We start from the raw sequence: 22,745 nt of genomic DNA, 5'->3' as shown, positions 1-22,745 counted from the left end.
AAATGGCATACAATAAATTGTAGGAAAAAAAAAGGCATTTAATGCTGGAGATATAAAATGGAATTAATAAACCTTACACATGGAAAAGCAATAAATTATACAAAGATTTGTGAAGGCATAAATGCAAGGACACATCATCGTAAGATTTGGTTGTGCCCCTATATAAACATGAGCAAAGGGGCACAACAATGAGCACAGTGAAACTGAAGAGGGCAGATACATACAAACAAGAGCTCAGAGCTTGTTTCTTCAGTGATCTCTCCTAATGGCAGCTACCAAGAGGATGGCTTACTCCATCTCGGTGGTTTTCATGCTTCTTTTGATCATCTCTTCCACCTTCTCATCCTGCTACGCAGGCAAGCATCGATCCCAATTCCTCACCCAGAAATTTACTGTCATTCAGACTAATTGCTATGTGTGCTGTTTGATTTGAGTGGTTCATGATGATCTTTCTTTTCTTGAAAAAAGAAAACAGAATTGCGCGAATGGTGGCTTATGATGCTTCAATTGTGTTGCATTTGCAGCTAAAGATATGAAGGACCGAGAAGCAATAATACAGCGCCATCGCGAAGAGTGTAAGAAAACATGCAGAGAACGTCATACTTACTGCCCGCCTGAGATGCCATGCTGCTGCATGAAGAACGCCCCGGCATCATCTCCCAGTAGTGTCAAGAATGAAAGCGGCGATGGGCTTGTAATTAATTAATTAAATTGATTGATCATCTCCCATCCAAATTTGTAACGGATCGATTTGTTAGTTTGATGCTATCTCAATGAATAAACATTCATGATTTTGTTATATTATGAAAACGTGGTTATTACTCCATGGTTGCAAACAATTAAGGGGCAGCAGAGAAGAGCATGAAAGTCTGAATAACTGTGTGTACCGTACTGTACCTGACGAAACAAGCAACGTTTTATTGCCTTGTTGCATATGCAGGAAATCACGTTTGTGACATGTCTTGTGTCTGGTGTAGTGGTGTGCTGAATCTCCAGCAATTCAGCATCGGAATAACCACTCGTTCTCCATTAACGTAGAAACGAAGAAAGCAGGCGAAGACATCAGGCAGAATGCTTGTGTTTTTGACATAGTGTGAATCGAGGACACACTGAAAGTCTGAAACTCTCAATAATGTAGATGAATTTGACAACAAATAGACGCTATATATACGGCAGCAATTGGAATCGGACCAGATTAACGACTTGATTGATTTATTTAGCCAACAGGCCCAACACACATGATGGACTAGAACATGGCGGAATGGTTCCCATAGCGATGGCTGATCGACAACTTGGAGTGGTTTTGTAGGTTTTTGTGAAAACCAGTGTAGTGGGGCTCAAAAAGATGCGAATATTAGAGAATGACCTAGAATGACCTAATATCAAATAATTAGAAGGGGTCAGGTTTCGAACCTAGGTCGTCTAGCCCACCACCTTGTAGAGCTAGCCAGAATACCCCTAGGCGTTTCTCCAGTGTTGTGGGGCTCAGCCGCCACCTTCCCTCTATATAGAGATGTTTTATGGTGTTTGTAAGGTACATAGAGGTATTGAGAGGTGGAGCAATATGGGCCGTTGATCAACATACGGGTAGGTAGGGAACAAAATTATTATAACTGATGGCATGGGAGTAATTAACTAGTAAATTAGTGGTATTTTTGATTTTGTGTGAATACCTTTGTTTGATTGAATGGGTACTTTTGCATCTATTTGGTGATCTGGTCATCGCAAGGGGAAAAATCAAGATCGTTTTTTTTCTCCTCGTTCAATATTTCTTTACGGTTTGAACCGGAGATCGATCGAGGGAGAAGATATCGGATGCCGCGGCCGCCTCAGCCTCGCTAACGATGTTGCTGTAGTGTGCTCTCTGATCGGCCGCCTCCGGCAACGATCATGACAACGACGGCGTATTCTGGCCCGCCGCCGTTGCCTTTACCTCTTTAGTTCTCCATGTCACTGATGCTGCGCCTAGTCTCAAGGTAGCATATCTGCTAGAGCTAGAGATGAAGCTTTTCGATCGTAACTTGATCTCTTGCAGAATTAACTGATATTCAGATAAGAGGGTTCTATCTAGTTCTGCTATATGCATTTGGTTCAGTCAGAAAAGATGGATCGAACCAGATGTCAGCACGTGAAAAGATATCGAATTCAAGCGATAAATTGATAACCAGTTTCATGCGAAGATTTACATAGTATAGGCTCATCTACATTTTCATTATTTTGTCGCTACTAAGAAAAAAAATTAAAACTGGTAGAGACAGCCACGGGAAAAGGGCACGACAATATGCAAATATAAAAAAATACAATGCAAATAATATAATGGAAAATTAGAGGCGATGGAGATGACTTACCGCATATTTGGTGATGAACTACTGATGCGGTACCTATGTACCTACAACTAATACTATAGACAATTCTACCATTTTTCATCTTCTAGCAAATTATCATTTTACCCTTTCTACCTAAGTACCTATATTAATACTTAAATACTTTTTGTATGATACCTTTTATTATGGAGCGTTGGATTTTTACTATTTCTGGAATGCAAATACCGTAAAACTTCTCCTCTATACAGGAGCAACGCTCTCTTTACACTAGCAGTCTTTGTTTTTTTCAATTCTCTTGTTTCCTTGCCCTCGGGCTGGCCGCCTGGGCGGTTGCATTGCGTTGTGTAACAAAAACATTGTTTTTCTTCAAATATATTGACGTGCAATTCTTTTACATGTTCGCGAAAAAAGTGAAAACCAGAGTTATAGATTTTTTTTTAAAAAAAGTGGAATCTAGTTTGATTTAATTTTTTTCAATTTGGCTGTTTATTGAGCGGTTTGTCAACCCAAGTAGGCTCGAAATCTCAAAAATTTGTGAAAACCAAGCGGTTTGTTACTCAAGCTGGTTTGAAACCTCAATATTTCGTGAAAACCGAATGGTTTTTGTCAGTTTTATGGAACCTTGAGGGCAACAAGCATGTATTTGTACATATACAAATGTTTTGCAGATTTAGCACATCCACCAAAAATATTATTGTCGTATACAAATATATGTATAGAACGATATGACAGCAATAAATTATACAAGATATAAAGTCATTTAATGTTTCTTAAGGAAGTTATGTCATTTAATGTTGGAACATATATCTAAAACTACAACAATAATATGTAAATGGAAAAAACAATAAAATGTGTAAAGATTTGGGATGTTTAATCTATCTAAAACTACAACAATAATATGTAAATGGAACAAAAACAATAAATTGTGCAGGAGATGGCATAAATGCAAGAAACCATCAGTACATCTCCAAGATTAAGTTGGTTGTGCATATATATAAACATGAGCAGAGGGCCATGGCAACGAGCACAGTGAACTTGAAGAGTGGAAAATCATAAATACATATAGGAGGAGAACTTAATTATCTTCTTAATAATGGCAGTTGCAAGGAGGATGGTGTCCTCCATCTCTGTGGTTTTCTTCATGCTTCTTCTGATCGTGGCAGATTCCACCTTCTCATCCTGCTATGCATTAACACGTATGCAGCAAAGCTATTAATTTTACTCTGCATTTTTTAAAAAATATCCAAACTACACTGAATATGTTTTCTCTGTATAATTTGAGGGGTTCATGATATGCCTTTTTCCCCCCTCTTTTAATTTAGTTTGCAATTAGTGGCTCATGAATCATGGATGGTTGAACTGAATTGCGTTTTTGCAGCTAGACAAACGTGCAATGACCTAGGAGATTTAGCGTGCACTGACGAGACGTGCAAGAAGATATACGGAGACAGATTAGAATACTACTGCAAGCCAGGCGTCACCCCTACGGTATGCTGCTGTATGAACGTCACAGCATCAGTTCCCAGTGGTGTCAAGAATCAAAACGGCGATACGCTTCTTAATTAGTTATAATTGATCATGTTCCATGTAAAGTTCGTCGATATGTTTGGAGTTTGGTGCCAACTCAATAAATAAACATGCATACATAATTTGGGTTTGTTAATAAACGCGGTTACTGAATTGGCTTTGTGCTAGTATTGTTGCACAAAGTGTTCCCCTCCAGTTAACTACTCCATGATTGCGTACTAGAGGCAGCAGAGAAGAGCTTTCCAATGCAATCTGAAACGTACGTGTTCTTTTGCCTTGTTGCTTCCGACGTACGTTACGTGACATGTTCAATGTCTGAATCTCCAGCAATTCAGCATGAAACACAGCCCGTTCTCGTTCATGTAGCAACGAAGAAAGCTTGTGCTGGTAATTATATTTACGCATCCAAAAAGACTCTGAAAGTCTGAAACTGTCAAGTCTGAATCGCTGCAACAGACAGAGGATCAATAGAAGGCGAAGGTTGCCTCATCTGTGGCTCTCTGACGCTGATGCTCAAAGTCAATCTGAATCACTTGATTTACCTCAGGGATTGAACAGTGCCCATGATTGTTTGCTCTTTTTTTCTCTCGTGAACAAACTGCAGACAAAGGCACCGATCACTGAATCTCCTGCATTTAAGCATTACAATTACAATGGTCAATGGCAAACTGTAACTGTAAGAATCAACAGTCGATTCATTAATGCATGTAGAAGAAAACCATTCAGAGAGGCAGGGGACATGCAGCATTAGGATTTAGAGTAATTTTACCATCCAACGAATTAAACACGTGATCTCGGGGTTAAAACCATCACCCCTTACGACTGCACTATCATTCTCATGGTGCCCGTCAAGTTAAATCCCAAAGTCTGAAGAAATAAATGCAGTCTATCGCTGCTAATCCTAAAAAAAATGTACGCATGTAGTTCTCGATCGAGCCCATACGTCATTTGTAATGACGATTACACAAGGACCTTGAGGAATCTGAGCACATACATGCATACATGAGCACTGTTTTGATCAAACAAAGTCTGCCGTAGATGGATAGCATCTTTGGTTTTCAGCCAGCAACTTTCTTTGCTAATTTGTCAAGGATCAGCTGTACTTCAGCTTTGAGTAATTTTACCGTCCTTAAAAAGCTACCATGAGGTACCACTTTTTCTAGACAAAATTTGCCACAGGATATCCAAAAATCATGTAATTAGCTAGAAGACACTCAAAAAACGCGACACTGCCAATGGATACTACAAAATTTGTGTAATTAGCTGTAGGACACCCGAGACAATATTTTATTATTTTCGGTGAAAAAGAGGAGAGAGAAATTTCAAAAGGACGAAAATGCCCTCAGCCTCAGTACCTGAAATCCCCATCCAACTTCAACTGCGGCGGCGGCTTCGGCTGGTTGCGGCGTTGGGAAGCGACGGCGGTGGTGATGGCTCGGCCGGTCATGGTGCACCAGGAGCTCGCCGCGCTGCAAGAGCAGCAACACCATGATTTCCGCGCTGCAGGAGCTCGCCGCGCACGCCGCGAACTCCGGCGAAGGTGCCACGCCGCCGCCGTGGTGCGTCTCGAAGCTGAGCCCCACGGCGCCGTCGCTGCCGCCGCAGGCCACGGTCTGCAGCTCCTGTTCTCCACCGACCCGTCGCCATGGATCCACCTCAAACCTGCACACACATCAACAAGAAACCAATCAACGGCAACAAATCGATCAAATGCAATGCACAAATCACAATGGCGATGGAGCCGCTCGCCACCACCACCCGCTGCTGCAGCCGCTCTGCAACGCCGCCGCCGCCGCAGAGCTTGGCCAAGTCTGCGCCACCGACGCCGTAGCCGCACCAGCAGCTGCCCGCCGCCGCCGCGCACCTGTCCGCCACGACTGTGGACCCCCGTTTTTATAACAGGAATCAATCGTGTAAACCGTACCATTTCCCTGGATCAAGTAGTCTGGTACACACGAATTCATAGCTGGAATACCAAATGCTCATATACGAGAGTCTAGTACGAATTATTACAACATAAGCCCGCAGGCATTGTCTTAAATCATCAGACCGAGCGGTCTGGAATACAACCAAAAGCAGAGTTTAGATAAGGCAGTGGAATTTAGGCAGCGGCATGCCATTGCCACAGGCAACGACCGTACTAAGACCTACTGGGCACCATCGTCTTCGTCTCCCTCCTGGTAGTAGGCATAGGGATCCTCCGTAGCTTCATCGCCCGCTTCTGATTAATTTTATATTTGCAAGGGTGAGTACCAACCGTACTCAACAAGCCACCACAGCAACAATGCATATGAAAGGGGGAGTTCAAAGGATGGCCATAGTTCTTTTGCACAAAGCAAGTTTTGTAATTCTTTTCACAAGCCTAAGACCTAGCATTGACTGATCAAATTTTAGTACCAGAGTTTGTATTTAAACAACGACGGTTCTGTCCACCATCCATTGTGATCCCAAGGATAGCTTCCCGCCATTGATTCGTCATGGTTTTCTGAGGACGTCCACGTTCCCGCCTCTCAGGAAGTGGCTCCAACAGTATAAAATTCATCATGCAATATCCCCTCCCACACAAGTTAAGAATTTAGATTCTAGCCAAGTGTAATACATGTCCCGGTGCTCAATAACCGCGAGCACGGCTATTCGAATAGATTTGGTTTACTCACACTGCAGTGGATGTACACTTTACCCGCACTCCGCGACTGCCCAACACATGAGCCTCGTCCCAACACATGAGACGCGTCACGGCAAAGCTTTTCGATAACCTCGCATTGGCAGTACCCGCTCTATGAACTTTTCATCCTCATGCACTCTAGGCGTACACGGTTTCTAGCAGTGAGAGGAGTTCTGGCGCACCCGGGAAGAGAAGACTCACACATGCATTAAGTTATAATTATGTTTTAGATTCTCACATGGCAGTCCTACCGATGGCGACACCACTGTAGACACCCGCCTTGCGGTCCTACCAATGGCTGCCCCATCGTAGAGCCCCTGCCTCACACATCAAGAAACCACTATGCATGGATACTGCCTCCGCTCAGCTATCTACTCCGCTAGGTCTATACCCATACGAGAAGTGCGGTTGTACGGGGGTCGTTTCATGCTTAACTTCATGGCTCGGTCCTTAATTGACCAGGGACGACACTAGCCTTTTCCGGATACCACCCAAGTCCTCCAACCGCCCCAGTCGAAAACAGTTGTTTTACTTTATTTTCCTTTCACAAATCATGTCATCAATATCATGGCAATGTGGCGCTCATGTCTCCACATGCCGCATCTCAATTACCTTCCCAAAGGTAATTGCCCAAGCATATAGCATTTGATAAATATGAGTATGCATGAATCTAAAATAGCATTTCTAAGCAAGTGTCATAGTTGACTAGGGACTCGTACGTATCTATGGTTACAAAGATTTAAAGGTGAACAATAATCAAGGCATGGTATAATCACAAGTAGGATGTTCATAATTGCATGCAATTTTATTTGTAAACAAAACAATTTCGCAATTGGGATCAACATGTTCAAAGAATAGTGTTGACTTGCCTTGCTCGAGGTCTTGCGAGTCTTGGCCTTCACCTAGATCCGCGGCTCCCTCGGGCTCTATAGTTACGTGCGAAAATTGATTTGAATTCGGTTAGAATTCAAATAAAAATCCAAATAAATCCAAATGAAAGTCGAATGCGAAAGTCAATTCCTTTATATTAACTTTACTATTCGCGAACTAAGGCAAACCCAATTTCGAATTAAACTATTTTGCGGGTATAAATATTTGTTGTCATAAGTTTTTAATTTAATCTACTCGAGCATTATATCCATATAATAGGTTAGAAATTTCTATCGCGAGCTAAAAATCGGACAAAATCCTAGAAATATTATACGATTTAATTTAGTCTATGACTAAATGATTAAATATATTACACGGCTAAAATCCCTAGTAATTAAATCCGAATTTCTACCGTGAATCGATTACTTATAGAGATTACCCAACAATAATCCATAATTTATATGAAACTTTGCAATTCTACGACTATAATTAATCTATAATTAAATTCTAATTATTTTAAATTTTCTAGACCTCCCTAATCTCCCTCTAATTTCTATTTATTCTTTTCTCTTCTTTTTCTCTCTTCTTTTCTCTCTTTTCTTTTCTTTTTCCTTCTCTTCCTCTCTTTTCTTTTCTTCTTCCTTCATCTCTCACTCTTTTCTTTTCTTTTTCCTTCATCTCTCTCTCTCGGCTCTCTCTCTACCCGGCGGCACGGCAACAAACAGGGGGGGGCAGCGGCTCACCGACGGCGGCGGCGGCGACAACGGCGGCGGCGACGACGGCGCACGGCGCGGCACACTGGGGTGGCGGCGCGGCGGCACGACGGTGGCGGTGCGTGGAGAAGGGGAGAGGGAGAGGAGGAGGGAATGGAGTGGGGTGGAGAAGGGGAAAGGGGCCGGGGTTTTTATAGGGGAGAGTGGGGAAAAGGGGAGAGAAGGAGGGGGAGGGGTGAAACGACGGCGGCGCGGCGGCGCGGGGCGCGAGGCGGTGAGGAGACGGGCGCGCGGCGACGGGACGGGCGACACGACGGCGCGCGGCTCGGGGCGGCGACGCGATGGGCGGGCAACGCGACGGGCGGTGACGGGGCGCGTGGGCGCGCGGGGCGACGAGATGGCGGCGCGGCGCGGCAGCGGCGAAGTGACGGCACGCGGCGGCTCGGGGTGCGAGGCGACGCGACGGCGCGCGGCGCGGCAGCGGCGAAGGGACGGGCGCAGCAGCGGGGCAGGGGCGCGGGGCGCGAGGAGACGCGAGGGCGCGCGGCGCGGCAGCGGCGACGCGACGGGCGGCGGCGGCGCGGGGCGCAAGGCCGGCTAGGGCGCCGGGCGCGACGGCGACGGGACAGAGGGGGCAGAGCTAGGGGACGCACTCGAGCACCTAGCGGGCAATGAATAGTGACTTTTCCTATTTATCCCGATTTTAGTTTATTTCCCATATAAATTTGATTCTATAATTTCTAAATCTTGCATAAATGAAGTTTACTCAATATGTGTATTATCCCAACCAATGGATCCATCCCTGATTAATTTTACCCATATTTTATTTTTATATAATTTTCTTGAATTTAATTAGGGTTAATTCTTATTCCTACACTTTTAAATTTAATTGATACAAATATGATCGTGATAATATTTTATTTATTTCTATCCACACCTAATATTTATTTTAAATTATATTTATTTTACCAATTTACTTCCAGGGTTTATTCCTAATTAACTATTCTTTATTCGCGATCAACATACTCCGAAATCAAAATCCAATAAAATAATCGAACAAAATCGGCATGATGCAATTTATTTAAAAAGTTTTTGAAGGCCCATATTTTTGGAACTTTGATTTTTGTTGGTCGAATTTTCAGGGTGTTACAACAACGCACCTGTCCGTCGCGCCGTGCGTATGGTGGCCGTCGCGCCTCGCCATCGCCGGCGGTGAGACCCTAGCAGAGCGCCGCCGCTTTTTCCGCTGCGCGCCGAGCCGTCCCGGCTCGGGCCGTCGCGTCGTTCCTCCGCTCCGCCTCGTGCGTGAGGAAGAAGAGGATAGAAGAGAGATGTGGACCCCACTTATGATTAGCAAATAGTAATCACCCTACTAATTACGAATAAATTAGTCCATGACTCGTGGGCCCAGGTGGTTAAAAACCTATTAAAAATTAGATTAAACATACGCTATCCATGACATGTGGGACCCACCGGTATTTAAAGAAGGTAAGAGAAAGGGCAATCTAGGCATTTAGATAAATATCTCACCTTTTTTTACCCGGAAATAATAAAATAATACGACCGGTGTCCTACGGCCAATTACACGTTTTTTTAGTGTCCATGAGCCGTGTCACATTTTCGCGGTGTCTCTCAGCCAATTACACGTTTTTTGCGTGTCCTGTGACAAATTTTGCCCTTTTTCTATTGTATATTGAGCAATGAGAGGTTTTACGGTGTTTGCATTCCAAAAAGGTAAAGATCCAACGCTCCTCAATCACCGGTACCATGTTAAGGTATTTAAGTATTAATATAGGTACTTAGGTACTAAGGGTAAAAACAAAATTTTGCTAGTAGAAATTATGCTAGTAGAGAGAAAAATGGTAGAATTGTCTCCCAAATTATAAAAGGTACCGCATAGGTATAACGGTACGCATTAACATTGTAAAACCTCTCTCTGCATGGTTTAATTTCCTATTTTGCGTGGTTTCTTGTAGATTTATGTTGTACGTTTACCACGGCACTAGGGTTTAATTTTCTGTTTTGCGTGGTTTATTATAGATTTATGTTGTATTGGAGTCTAGATTTACATTGTGTTATTATAACACATTATTGGCCTAATTATGTGATTTTTTTCTACATTTACATTTTATTCCAACGAATACGTAAAAACTCCTACCTTAATTCTGTTGAAATTTATATTTTATTTCCAGCAAGAGATTTATATCGTCGACCATGTGATCTAGTCTCCTATTCAACCCTCAACCATACCTACACTTTTCCCTCTATCTCCTTCCGGTAAAACGTTCAAACCGTAGAACAAGAACAAAGCAGGGAAAGAAGACGATACGATCTGGTACTATATTTGGTACCCCTTGATACTATGAGGTACTAAATTTTACACTAAATTTTTAGTAGCTTATGGTACCTCTTCAAAGAATATAAAATTGCTCTAAAAAAATTGGTTCCTTTTATTTCTACTAGCTAGCAACAGCTAGCTACACTGCATAAATGTGTGAGAAATTAAATGCATGCTTATACAGTGTGAGTTGTACTATTACTGAATATTACAGTTAAACTTGGGCAGGAACGAAATAGATTCAATCACAGGAATGTCTAGTAATCACAATGGAAATATTTTTGCAAGCACTGAGCCACTGAACTAGTAGTAGAGGTACGTAGTTGTAATTAAAACGATAGCAAATTAAGCCATAATAAAGTAGGCAATACGAGTTGAATAAGCTCACATGCATGCAGGCAGCAGATGCAACCACGGTCGGTCGATGAGGTGAGGCACTCCTAACGGTTCGATGCACGCGGCCTGCATCTATCCATTTATCATCCCCTCATCCATTCATGCATCAGAGGCGCGCATCAGAAGCTAGACTGTATCGCCATCGGATACTGCCAATTCTAGAGCGGCGCAACGCCATGAAGAAGTCCCAAGTGATCTCCAGGAAGTACAGATACTTGAGGGTGGGCAGGAGGAAGATGATGTCAGATGGGACCTCTGTCATGCCACGGAGGTTTATTAGATGTAGTTCCTCCAGGCTTGTTATGGAGCCTTGGTGTATCTTCAGCCTCTTCAGATTAGGCATGTCTACCAAATAGAGTGTCTTGAGCCTAGGGAACCATCCTGGGAGGAAAACCACATGTTCAACGAGATATGCTCTCGTCAGCCTAAAGTCCGTCAAATTCGACCACCGAGACAGGGATGGCAGTGGGTCCTCTGCTAACTGTGACCAAAATAGACATAATGAACACAATGAGTGACTCCCTGCTTCAGGTGCACACGACAGCAGTCCTGTTTGTGCCAATCGCCCAATCAATCTTAGCTTTTTAACGTTTGGATGCAACCACTTCAGACCATTCAATTGGAGGACCTCTTCCTCATCACTTGCTGCGATGTTTAACAAGGAAAGATATTCCATCTGACATAGGGACTCGCAGAGGTCTTCAAAGTACCTTCCCTTAACACCCAATATCCTAATGCTTCTCATCTGCCTCAGCTCCCTTAAGCTCCTCACAGATCGTTCATCTTGCACCTCCAGTGCTTGCAGCGTCTGTAGCTCGCTTAGCATCTCCAGTCCCCTGTGGATGCGTACACCAGTGCTCCACTGGAAATCTCGCCAAAACTTACCGTTCAATTTCTCAGCAAACAAGTGTCGAAGTTTCTTTAGCTTAACTATCCCGCCAGGTAGCTCTTGTATTTCCGATTTACAAAGGTCTAGTGTCATCAAGTTGGAAAGCTTCTCAATAGAATTTGGGAGGAATTTCACCATGGAATCCCGCAAGCTAAGATGTTTGAGGTTAAACAGATCACCGATGACATTTGGAATGTTGTCTTTGGGCAGCCCAATTAACTCTAGTACTGACATATATCTGCACTTGCCCGCTACCAGAGTTAGCAAGTTGGGTGATGACATATTTCTTTCCAATGTGACGAAAGACCGAAGTCTGCTCCATTCACTTGAAATGGCTTGGTTAACATCCTTGTCTAATTTGTGTATTACCATCCGGCGTTCATCCTTCTCAAGAAACTCTTCATGTTTATTCTTGGAATTGTATGAATGACCGAAACACTCTCTTCGGCACAAATCAACTGCCAACTCATGTAAGATATCATGCATTCTGAATGATTTCATCCTACCAAATGAGTTCTTCTGAACAAGCTGTAGCATGTTCCTGTAAACCAATTCCTTGATATACCCTTCTGCCACTTCCTCCATTGTGCTTATGCCCCTCTTCTCCACGAACCCCTCTGCTATCCACCATCTTACAAGCCTCTTTCTTGTAAAAAGATAGTCCTCCGGAAACAAACTACAATACAAGAAGCAACTTTTCAGATGTGTCGGAAGATAGATGTAGCTCAAGTAAAGGATATTCCTGACGTGTTCAAGGCTTGGGTTGTTGACTAGCTCCCAGTCAAGCTGGTTATGTATGCGCTTGAATTCCTCTTCAGTCTTTTCACACACAAACAGAACCCTTCCAACAGAAACAATTGCAAGAGGTATCCCTTGGCATTTGCTAACTATTTGTTTTGCTAATGTCATCAGCTCTGCGGGGCACTCATTGTCTTTGTCTCTTGGAAAAGCCGTCCTACAGAAGAGTTCCCATGATTCTTGTTCTGATAGCGGCTTTAGTGTTATCCTCTTGTCTGGGAAAGCAAGGTGAGCAACACCATCAATGCGTGTTGTCACAAGAACTCTGCTCCTGCTGAGATTTGAGACAAGTGCTCCGAACAAGTCATTGACTGCTTCTGGTACCCAAACATCATCCAATACGATCAAATATTTCTGATCCTTTAAGAATTTCTTTAGTTCATCTTGAAGACCTCCGGTATCCATGTCGCTAATGTTACCCCGAATACTCTTTTTCTCATCTAGTTCATTGATCAAACATTTTAGAACGGCCTTGATGGAGTAAGTTTGAGAGATGGAGACCCAGGCATGGCATTCAAACTTCTCTTTTTCACTTCTGTACATTTGCTGCCAAAGCTGTTTTACCCAGACCTCCCATCCCATGCACCACTATCACATCACGTTGCAACTCATTACTTGACAGCCACTCGTGGAGTTTTTTTTTGTTTTCATCCACCCCCACAAGATCTTCTTCATCGAGGGAGCGTGAAATGCTAGCTAGATGCCGGGACTTCTCAACAACAATGTAGCTTGAGCTTTCACCACCAGTAGCCGCACCGACATCCATAAACACCCATCGTTCTTTGGCCTGGAACAAGTGCACTAAACTGGCCTCCACGTCCTTAACCAATGACGCTATCTTGTTCAAAGAGAGCAGAACATTTGGTCTCCTGAATCCTTTCTTCAGATAGGTACCCCATCCAATGTGATGCTTGTGGCCAACAAGATGCAAGTAATTATCCACAATGTCCTCGATCTGATAGACTAGCATCCTCACCTCCTCCACCCAGATTTCATACTTCCGGTTGTTGCGATTACGAACATCCATTCCGGAAAAAAACTCATGCATAAGCCGGAGTTCCCTCCTGATGCGCCCCATGCTACCTTGAAGCTCTGTCAGCTGTGTGACAGATTTTTTGAAATATGATGTGGCTTGGTTTATTGCTTCATTCCCCAGGGCAACACCAATCTTCTTCACGGTTAGAAGAATCACAGCCTCAGCCATTAATTGCAATTGCTAGCACTTTGAGTCTGGTTCTACAATAGGACGAGATTATAGGATAAGAACAAGTATAGTGTATTAATTCGCAGTCACAAATACTCCTACCATGTGTTGCAAGGAAATATTTATGCAAAGCTAGCTTGAGCTGAAAATATAACTACCATATATAGGTGGTAAGAAGGTATATACCTTCTAAGGATGGGAGGAAACCTCAAGTTAGCACTGAAATCCCCAGGGAAAAAAAACATCTAGACTGGAAGATTGACCATAAGAGCATCACCAACATATAGGTTACAATCCTAAGATTGACCATAAGAGCATCACCAACAGATATAACTCACTTAAGAAGAAAAAAAAAAGAAACTCACTTCAGAAGGAAAAAGAAGTGAGAAGTACGAATACAAACTTGCAACTCTATGTTAGGAAAGACGATTCACGATTGGTTTAGTTTGCATACCTGTCGGTGTATATTGGATAATCAATCCATGTCATGATGGTTAGCAGAACTTGTATTGCTTACTTCTTGGCCATCCCTAGAATGTTGAAGCCTCCTTCGGAATACATGAATTTTACAAGATTTTCGTAGGAAATAGTTCAATTCCTTAAAAATTCCTGTGAAATTTCTCAAAACCGAATAGGCATGTTCACACTAGAGGCCAGCTGGAAATAACTCTTACGCCCTTTTACTCATGTCTGTGACGAAACAGAACTTCAGGAAGAAAGAACTTCAAGAGCAAAGGCATATCTATGTGAGAATCCTATGAGGCCTCAAAACTCTCAAAATTTTCATGCCTTTCTCTTTCTGAAAGATGAAGTCCAGAATCAAGTTTCAGAACTAATAAGAGTTGAAGTGTTGTGTTGGGACCTCTCGTCACCTAACCACTAATTATTGCCTTAAATGCAGCTTCCGCAAACACTTCTTATATTCGGTGCAGCTGTCTGTCCTCTTCATAGCCTCACGTGTCTTCCATGCAGCTTCCGAGGTCAAACAATTAAAACTTTAACTATCAATGACTTAAATATTTTTAAATTCACTAAACCAAGATGTATAGATTAGTCTTAAAAAATCATTTTAATAAAATAAACATTTACTTACTTTATATATATCATAGTCAAAGAAATTTTTGTAAATCGTGTCTTTGTCTAAAATATACAGTTATGAAATCGGAGGAAGAAATATTTATAGCCACTATAACTTAAAACATAGTCACAACCGTATAGGGGGTATTTAGATCAGTGTGTAAAGTTTGGCGTATCACATCGGGTATTATATAGGATGTCACATGGGTTGTTCGGACACTAATAAAAAAACTAATTACAGTATCCGCCAGTAAACCGCGAGACGAATTTATTAAGTCTAATTAATCTGTCATTAGCACATGTTTACTGCAGCACCACATTGTCAAATCATAGAACAATTAGGCTTAAAAGATTCATCTCGCAAAGTAGTCGCAATCGGTGCAATTAGTTATTGTTTTAGCCTATATTTAATACTTCATGCAGGTGTTCAAGCGTTCGATGTGATAGGGTGTAAAATTTTAGGGTGGGATCCAAAGAGACCCTATATACACTACCAAAGCTTCGAGTCATATCGTATTGTAAGTCTTCCTAGGCAAGTCCGTTGTGGCAGTCCATCGGGAAGAGCAACTTAAATAACTAGGTGATTCCCCGCGTTTTGCTATGGAAATTTCTAAATAACTTTTAATTTTTTTAATAATATATCGAGCTAAAAATAAAAAATTATATTAGTTATTAACAACAAATAAAACTGATTTATAAAACTATGTTCAGAGAGAAATACAATACATTTAGTAACTCTATATGAGATTGTAGATGAAATATAATATCCCGCACTTTAATTATGATAGATATATATATATATGTTAAAAATATTATGAAAAATAATGTGAATGAAGATGATTGGATGTTGATTTGTAGAATTCAATGAATTATAGATGATGTTGCATGCTTGCATAAGTTTTCTATGTAATTATTGCTAGTGGATGATGAGATGGCATGTTTGCATATTAAGTTTTAGGTTGCCAGTGAATGATGAAGTAGCATGTTTGCATGTCGAGTACTTGAGTTTTAGGATTATTGGGTTATAACTCTAAGTAAGATAGGATTAATTAACTCAACAACCTAGCTAATTATTGATAAGTTGGACCTAATCTTATTGGAGCGTCTGGCACATGGCCTTGCACAGCTCAGCGTCACATGTCAGCTCAACTGATCTGCATCCTTGGTTTGCTTCTCTTATTCAAACTGACATAAATATATTAACACTAATGTGAACTGTTCAAAATTTCAAGAAGAGCCTTACATTGCCGGTCGAGTCCAGATTAAACTGCCTGCTTATGTGTTAATTCAGAAAGACCATGTCTTAATCTTTGGAGGTGATTTAACGCAAACAATCTGATGCATTGTTTATTCAGGAAGACCATGTCACGCCTAGAAATTCACTAACCCGAATTTCAAGTAGGATGTGTATTAAGGCATGGTTTAGTTCCCAAATATTTTTTTTCCAAAAACATCATATCAAATCTTTAGACACATGCATAGAGCATTAAATATAGATAAAAATAAAAAATAATTGCACAGTTTACATGGAAATCGCGAGACGAATTTTTTGAGCCTAATTAGTCCATGATTAGCCATAAGTGTGTTGGTATTTCTTAACGATATTACTAGAAATCTTCATTCCCAGCAATGGCGCCGGAAATAGTCATGGTATATTTATAGTTACAGAAGTAATCCGCAAGCGCACGGATATATCATTGTAGCATTTCACCCGGAAGTATTTTGAGGTATCGTATTTTTAATCCCAAGGGAGGATAATAAGAGTGAAGTTTGCTAATGCACTTTATACATATATTACTTATAATCATCAAAGCCTAAACATGGGTTAAGTGCAATATAAGGGTAGAGTGACACGAAGCAAAGCTGATCAAATCCTCATAATCAAATAAGTCTAACTAAGTGGAAGAAGAAATAGAAAGCATTCAATTCCTATACTTCTAGTATATACTCAAATCCTAGTTTACATATGCTAATATACAATCATGTGGCCAATATCCTCTAACAGTGTCCTGATACTTCGAGAGACCACCCTGGGTTGCTGAGTTTCTTACGACAACCTATCATGGCCGTCCAACCGGGGCTAAATACGAAGGAATGCCCTCCCCAGAAATTTGTCTTAGGAATATATACTAACGTGGAGGAATACCCGTACTGAGCTGTCACCATCAGCGGCCCATCTCTACTGTCCCACAACATATATGCTCAATTAATGATATTTAATAATCTAAGCACCATGCTTACATTACTAAACACTACTCTATACCTGTGCACCCGACATAGAGCAACTAATAAATCAGACATTAAACCTACACCATTACAGCTCTCTGGTATGCTACCCATACAATTAATATAATGATGATATAAAGTAAGACCAGTACTCAAACTAAGCAAAGTACCGAAGATATATAAAGAAGAGTGTTTCATTAATTCGGAAAGTATTACATAAGAGATTACAAGAGCTACCACAGCCATACCGAAATTCTTCCGAAGACTCCGAGGACTTCTGAACACTATTCTATACTACTCCACTTAGCACTATACTACTACTACTACTAAAGTATGAAGAGGAATTGAGCTTGCTTGAGTGTGTTGATAAGTGAAGTGAGCTCCTCCTTTTATAGGGTCAGTATGACGGTTGTAGCCATGCGAAATGTCCATTTTACCCTCACAACCATCATTGAGAGTGCATCCGGAGCACACACGTGGAGGGCCAGGCTGATTGGGCAACCCTCGGGTTTGGCCGAACCTATGCTGGCCCAACAGGCCTCCAGCTTCGGTACAGTGGCTGACAGATGAGTCCTTTAGGCGGTTGTGGCAGTTAAGGTCGGTTTCCGACGGTTACACCTGACTTGTGGGCCCATCTTATCCATTTGCTTGCGTAGGAGTGAGGTTTCTTCACTTTCTCTTTATTTTCTTTGATAAATTCCTGCAATATGTTATTCTCCAAGTACAAGTGGAACTATATTATTTGAAAACAAACATGCATTGTAAGCATAGCTAATTCTCTATCATTTTAGTTATATTGGTGGTCGAAATTTGTCTGTAACGACCGTCAACAAAGTGCTATAGTAACCCATATGTGCTAATGACAGTTTAATTAGGCTCAAAAGATTCGTTTCGCGGTTTCCAGACGAGTTATGAAATTAGTTTTTTCATTCGTGTCCAAAAACCCCTTCCAACATCTAGTCAAACATCCGATGTGACACCCAAAAATTTTCTTTTCACGAACTAAACACACCCTAAATCTCTATCCAAGACTAGCCAGAGTATACAAATGACAATTTGATAAACAGTTCCACATCTTACAAAAATAATAAAATAAAACTCACAAACGCAGCGGAAAAACAAGAAAAAAACTAGACTTAATCTTCACAACCAAAAGAAGCTTCCTCCATAAACCACAGGAAATCCTCGACGTCCTGAACAAGCTCAATCCTAATAGAACTCACCATCTGAACCAATCTCTGCTTCTGTGGGGGGGGGATAAAGCAAGACTGAGTACCAACCACCATACTCAACAAGTCATACCAACGGGAAGGCATGATGCAAGGTATTCTCAAAGGAATGGCTCATTGGATATTTGCAGTAAAAGCAGCATTTATAAATCATATTTTGAATAAGTAAAACATTACCCCCCCCTCCTCGTCCAGATTCGTTGTACTAGGATATGTCACATCCAGTGCTAGGTTGGTTTTTTATGGGACGGGGGAAGTATATAATTAAGAAATATTAAATCATCATTGTCCAATGCTAAAACCACGTTGCAACAGGCCCAACCAAACTACCTGAACTACACCAGTTCTATAGGTCAAATTATTATAGTGAAACTAATCATGGTGAGCTGGTTGACCGCCCAACAACCGCGGGAACGGCTATTCGAATAGTTTTAACTCTAATCAGAGGTGTACAATTTTACCCACAAGACATAATTCCACACATGTTACCATGCCCCGAAGTACCGCCACGATACTGCAAAGGGGAAACCGTGACAAAAACCGTCATATAACCTTCCCTAACCGAACATAACCACCTCAGGTTTCACCCTCTCCTTGTGCCAAGTCGGGCAGTCCCCTCTCATGCATAGGTAAATTCGGAAGCAACAAAGACCAAAATACAGGTCCGAACTGCACCATCGCCTCTACCCTTGCCATGATATGTCAGCTAGTTTAAGTTATACTCTAGATTTAGCATGGAGCCCACGCTGGCATGTGGTAAGTACGAGTATATCTTCCAGGGATTCCTGAGAACCGGTCCTTAATTGTTATGGGCACGACTTCCAAAATCATGCATGTACCCACAACCCACCATTAAAGTATATTTTAGTTTAATTAAACCATAACCATGGTGGTACATCATAATATAATTAAGGACTAAATTATAATGAATCCAATTGTGAGCTAATTAATCTAAGCATGGCTAAGCATTCCTAACCCAATCATCTAGTCAATTATAACCCAATTTATCAATGGCATAAAATATTCAACAAGTAGAGTACGATAGGCATCCATCCCATTCTAAAATAATGCAATTTAATAGAAAGCAAGGGATTTTGTAAAATAGGTTCAACATGATCAATGTTGTATGTATGACTTGCCTTGCTCTTGAGCTGATGAAACCTTGGCAACCACTTCAAAATAAACTGGATCACCGGAACTGACGGAATCTAAACGACAAACAAAACACACAAGAAATACAAGCAATAAGGCTACTGAAACAGCAAAATAAACCAATTTTAATGGATTCTATACATTTTAATGGATTCACTGTAACTTGAATGGATTAAAACGGAGCTCGGATTATTTAGTTATGAATTTTACAATATGAGCTGCTTTATTAGTAATAGCTGAAAAAACTTAATCATTTATTACATATTATTGCCCATAGATAAATAGAACAAAGGAAATATATCACCGGTAAGCATGACTCATGAATTAAAGACTCAACAAGCCAATACTTCATGACACAGGACCATCCAAATGGTCAACCGAACCGGCGAACGGAACCGGTGGCTTAGAACGATTACGGCTAAACCAGTAAACTAGACACGGTTTACGACAAAGACTCGGTACGACAAACGAAAGGCCGGTAGGAGTTTAGGGATGCACCTACGGCTTTGCGACTCGGCTACCGAGCTATGGGCAGCGAACCAACCATGAAAACGATGCGGGAGAGCGGCGGCGGCGACAGCTAAGGCGGCGGCTGCGGTGCCTCGGCTAGGCGGTGGCTAGGCGCACGGCAGAGGCAGCGCAGCTAGGGCAGCGAAGCGGCAACACTAGGGTTTAGCATGACTAAATAATTAGGGTTACGACGATAACGCTAGGAAAAAATAAAGCCTAAACCAGGAGATCACGGGAATGGTCCTCACCAAACCGAGACGACCGGCGAGGAGGAGATGATGACGGCGGTCCGGCGGCAACACACGAAGACGACGGCGACGCTAGATGAGAAACAAATGGAATAGATTAGATAAATTGATGGTTGCAGCGGCAAGCGCACCAATAGAGAGGGAGAACGGAGTACCGGCGATGCAACGGCGACGGCAGCGGGACAGCAAGCGGCGGCGGCGGCGCTAAGGTTTAGGGCGGAGGCGGCTTGCGGCTCAAAAAAAAGATTAGAAAAAGGTGGGGGACTAGGACATATATATGAGAGGGAAAATAGGAGGGAAGGCAGGACCGGTGGGGAGTTGGATTAGGAGGGGAAAGGGGGCCGACTCGGAGGGGGAGAGGGGGAGGGCGCGGCCGAGAGGGAGGGGGAGGGAGCTGGATTAGGATTAGGACTTCACCAAACCGGAAAAGAAATGCGGTGCTGTTTTAGGAAAAGAACGGAACTGGAACCGGAAACTGACTCGGACTCGGCTCGTCATGCAAAACGAAACCGCGAACGAAGAGAGGAGTGAATCAGGCATGATTCATGACCAAAGGCGGGAGAGAAAAAATATTATTAATTCAAATCCTGACAATTTAAATTAGCAACATTAATTGCGATGCTCTGAATATTCCGCCTTAAGTCTTGTTAATTATTTTAGAGCAAAGAGAATTCGAAAAAAAATTATCCCTGACATTTTCGATTATTAAATACATTGTTAATTAGGAAACTACGAAAAACTACGGGTTAACCAAAGTAATTTCTATAGATAATTTGTTGGTGGATTATAAACTACGGGAAACAGGAAACTCCGTGTGTGCAAGAGCACGTGTATTTAACTTGCACATCTAAATTTCTTTTCGAAAATCATGCACATCCGAAAGAGGATATTTATTCTCATATTCTGTATATCTCGTGACAGAAATAAGAGATGAAGTCATTCACATTTTGGGCCACCGGATACGCTTTAAGATTCGTGTGTGGAAGAAGGAAAAAAAACTAAACACTCGAGGGCGTGCTAGTGCAACAAGCCAACAAAACTAGCACCTTAGCTATTGATGTATGAATAGTGAGATACATACTACTTATATATCAAATTTTGCTACAGGACATTGTGACTTTGTGGTTTTAGCTATAATACATCGTGCGAAGTGACTTTTGAGGAAAAACACTCTCAAAAGTTAGATATTTATTGGTGGACACGGATGCGGCTTCCCTGTTCCGACGCTGTGTTTCTATCTATGTCCCCTGCCAGATGTCCTCGCTCTATTGGCGATCACTTCTCCAGCGGGCCCAGGGCCTTACGCTCCTTTTTTTCATCTAAACGGCTTAACCTCTCCGTTTCTTTTTTGAAGCAAACGGCAGCAATCTCCGTTTTCTTTCCCTTACACTGCTGTGGCGTGCCCTAGGCGGGGCAATTAGGCAGGCAAGGCAATTTCAGTGCTTGCCATTGCCATCGATGGACAATATGCGCGTGCAGGACAGCTGCTTACCGGTGAAGAAGTTGAAGCACAGGACAGCTGCTTGCCATTGTTGATTTGTTGATGAGGAGGATCTCCTTGTTGGAGAGAACAATGAGGAAGACAAGGGTGGTCGGGCATGGTCCGGCCATTCCTGCATGCCTAGGAAGTTCCCATAAATTTCAGGTAATACTTAAGAATTTAAGATGATATGTGCTAGGAAGCTAAAAGAATCACATGAGCAAGTGATCTCGCCGAAGAAGTCATGTAGTTCGGGCGTTCGGCGGTGGAGTCAGCGTCTTCGAAATTTCCTGGGCGCTAAGATTTTTTTTTACTTCATGGATCCATAGCGGCGGTGGGTGCATCCCTGCCGCTCTCCAGGCTGTCACCGCGCTCGCTCAAGGCGATGAGCGCCGCCCTGGACACCCTGCCCAGATTGAATGTCATGGTCACCGCGGCCTCCGGCGGCGTCGGCCACTCCGGCGCTTCTTCCATGTCACAGCCTACCTTTGGCGCGTGGAACATTGGTCGGCAACCTAGGCACCGATTAGGAACGAGCCATTCCAGATGTTAACGTTGTTTGCGTTAAAAAAAGAAAACGAGCGAATGGCCTGGGTCCACTAGAAAAGCCGCAGCCAATAGAGGGAGGACATCTGGCAGTGACAGGGAGGGGAACACAACATAGGAACAGGGAAGCCGCATTGTGACTTTGTGGTTTTAGCTATAATACATCGTGCGAAGTGACTTTTGGGGAAAAACACTCTCAAAAGTTAGATATTTGTTGGTGGACACTACATCCATTAAAATAATAATTTCTGGTTGAAGAGGAGAGAAATGGTATAAAAGTTCTAAAATGCCTTGGGCCCACATGTCAGGTCTTCCATCTCTCTTCTATCATCTCCTTCCACAATGCCCACATGTCAGGACTTCCATCTCTCTTCTATCATCTCCTTCCACAATGCCATGGCTAGGGCTGTGTTGTTCCTAGCCGGCGTTCCGCAGCTGTCTGGGGGTTTGTTCACTTTGATGCCATTTTCAACCTTACCAAATTTTGGTTAAGTTATCAAAAAAGTGGCTACATTTAATTTGCTGCCAAATTTTTGTAACTATATAAAAAATC

At 42.3% G+C, this 22,745-nt stretch overlaps 1 protein-coding gene and 1 long non-coding RNA gene across 4 annotated transcripts; one reads left to right on the top strand and one right to left on the bottom strand.

Annotated features, from left to right (window-relative positions):
- The first annotated feature begins 196 nt into the window (after positions 1 to 196).
- On the top strand, positions 197 to 799 carry LOC136354048 (uncharacterized). The gene is made up of 2 exons (XR_010737749.1): positions 197 to 356; positions 525 to 799. It is a non-coding gene; the product is annotated as an uncharacterized lncRNA (long non-coding RNA).
- Positions 800 to 3,882: 3,083 nt separating this feature from the next.
- On the bottom strand, positions 3,883 to 13,162 carry LOC107279313 (uncharacterized). Of its 3 annotated transcripts, none has more exons than XR_010737571.1 (4): positions 10,826 to 13,162; positions 9,260 to 9,471; positions 5,207 to 7,442; positions 3,883 to 4,480 (listed from the first exon to the last, which is right to left on the bottom strand). XR_010737571.1 is itself a non-coding variant. In XM_066305391.1 (4 exons), the coding sequence occupies exons 2-4, from the start codon at positions 9,301 to 9,303 to the stop codon at positions 4,469 to 4,471; spliced, it is 363 nt and encodes a 120-aa protein (XP_066161488.1). In that variant the 5' UTR covers positions 9,304 to 9,471; positions 10,826 to 10,942; the 3' UTR covers positions 3,883 to 4,468. The 3 variants fall into 3 exon arrangements, 2 of the variants coding, with proteins under 2 accessions (XP_066161488.1, XP_066161487.1); XM_066305391.1 differs by having other exon boundaries at positions 5,207 to 5,513; positions 10,826 to 10,942; XM_066305390.1 differs by lacking the exon at positions 3,883 to 4,480 and having other exon boundaries at positions 4,825 to 5,513; positions 10,826 to 10,942.
- Between the last annotated feature and the right edge of the window lie 9,583 nt (positions 13,163 to 22,745).

This window comes from Oryza sativa, chromosome 11 (assembly GCF_034140825.1).
Source record: "Oryza sativa Japonica Group chromosome 11, ASM3414082v1".
Taxonomy (NCBI): Eukaryota; Viridiplantae; Streptophyta; class Magnoliopsida; order Poales; family Poaceae; genus Oryza; species Oryza sativa.
The sequence above is the reverse complement of the archived record's forward strand: the minus strand, read 5'-3'. Positions and strand labels throughout refer to the sequence as shown.

What these genes read in the sequence shown, in the direction of transcription:
- LOC107279313 (XM_066305390.1), bottom strand. Translation starts at nt 9,303, where the DNA reads ATGGCGAGGCGCGACGGCCACCATACGCACGGCGCGACGGACAG. An exon ending in ACGCACGGCGCGACGGACAG is followed by an intron (nt 5,514 to 9,259) that starts GTGCGTTGTTGT and finishes ATGTGTGTGCAG; the next exon opens with GTTTGAGGTGGATCCATGGC.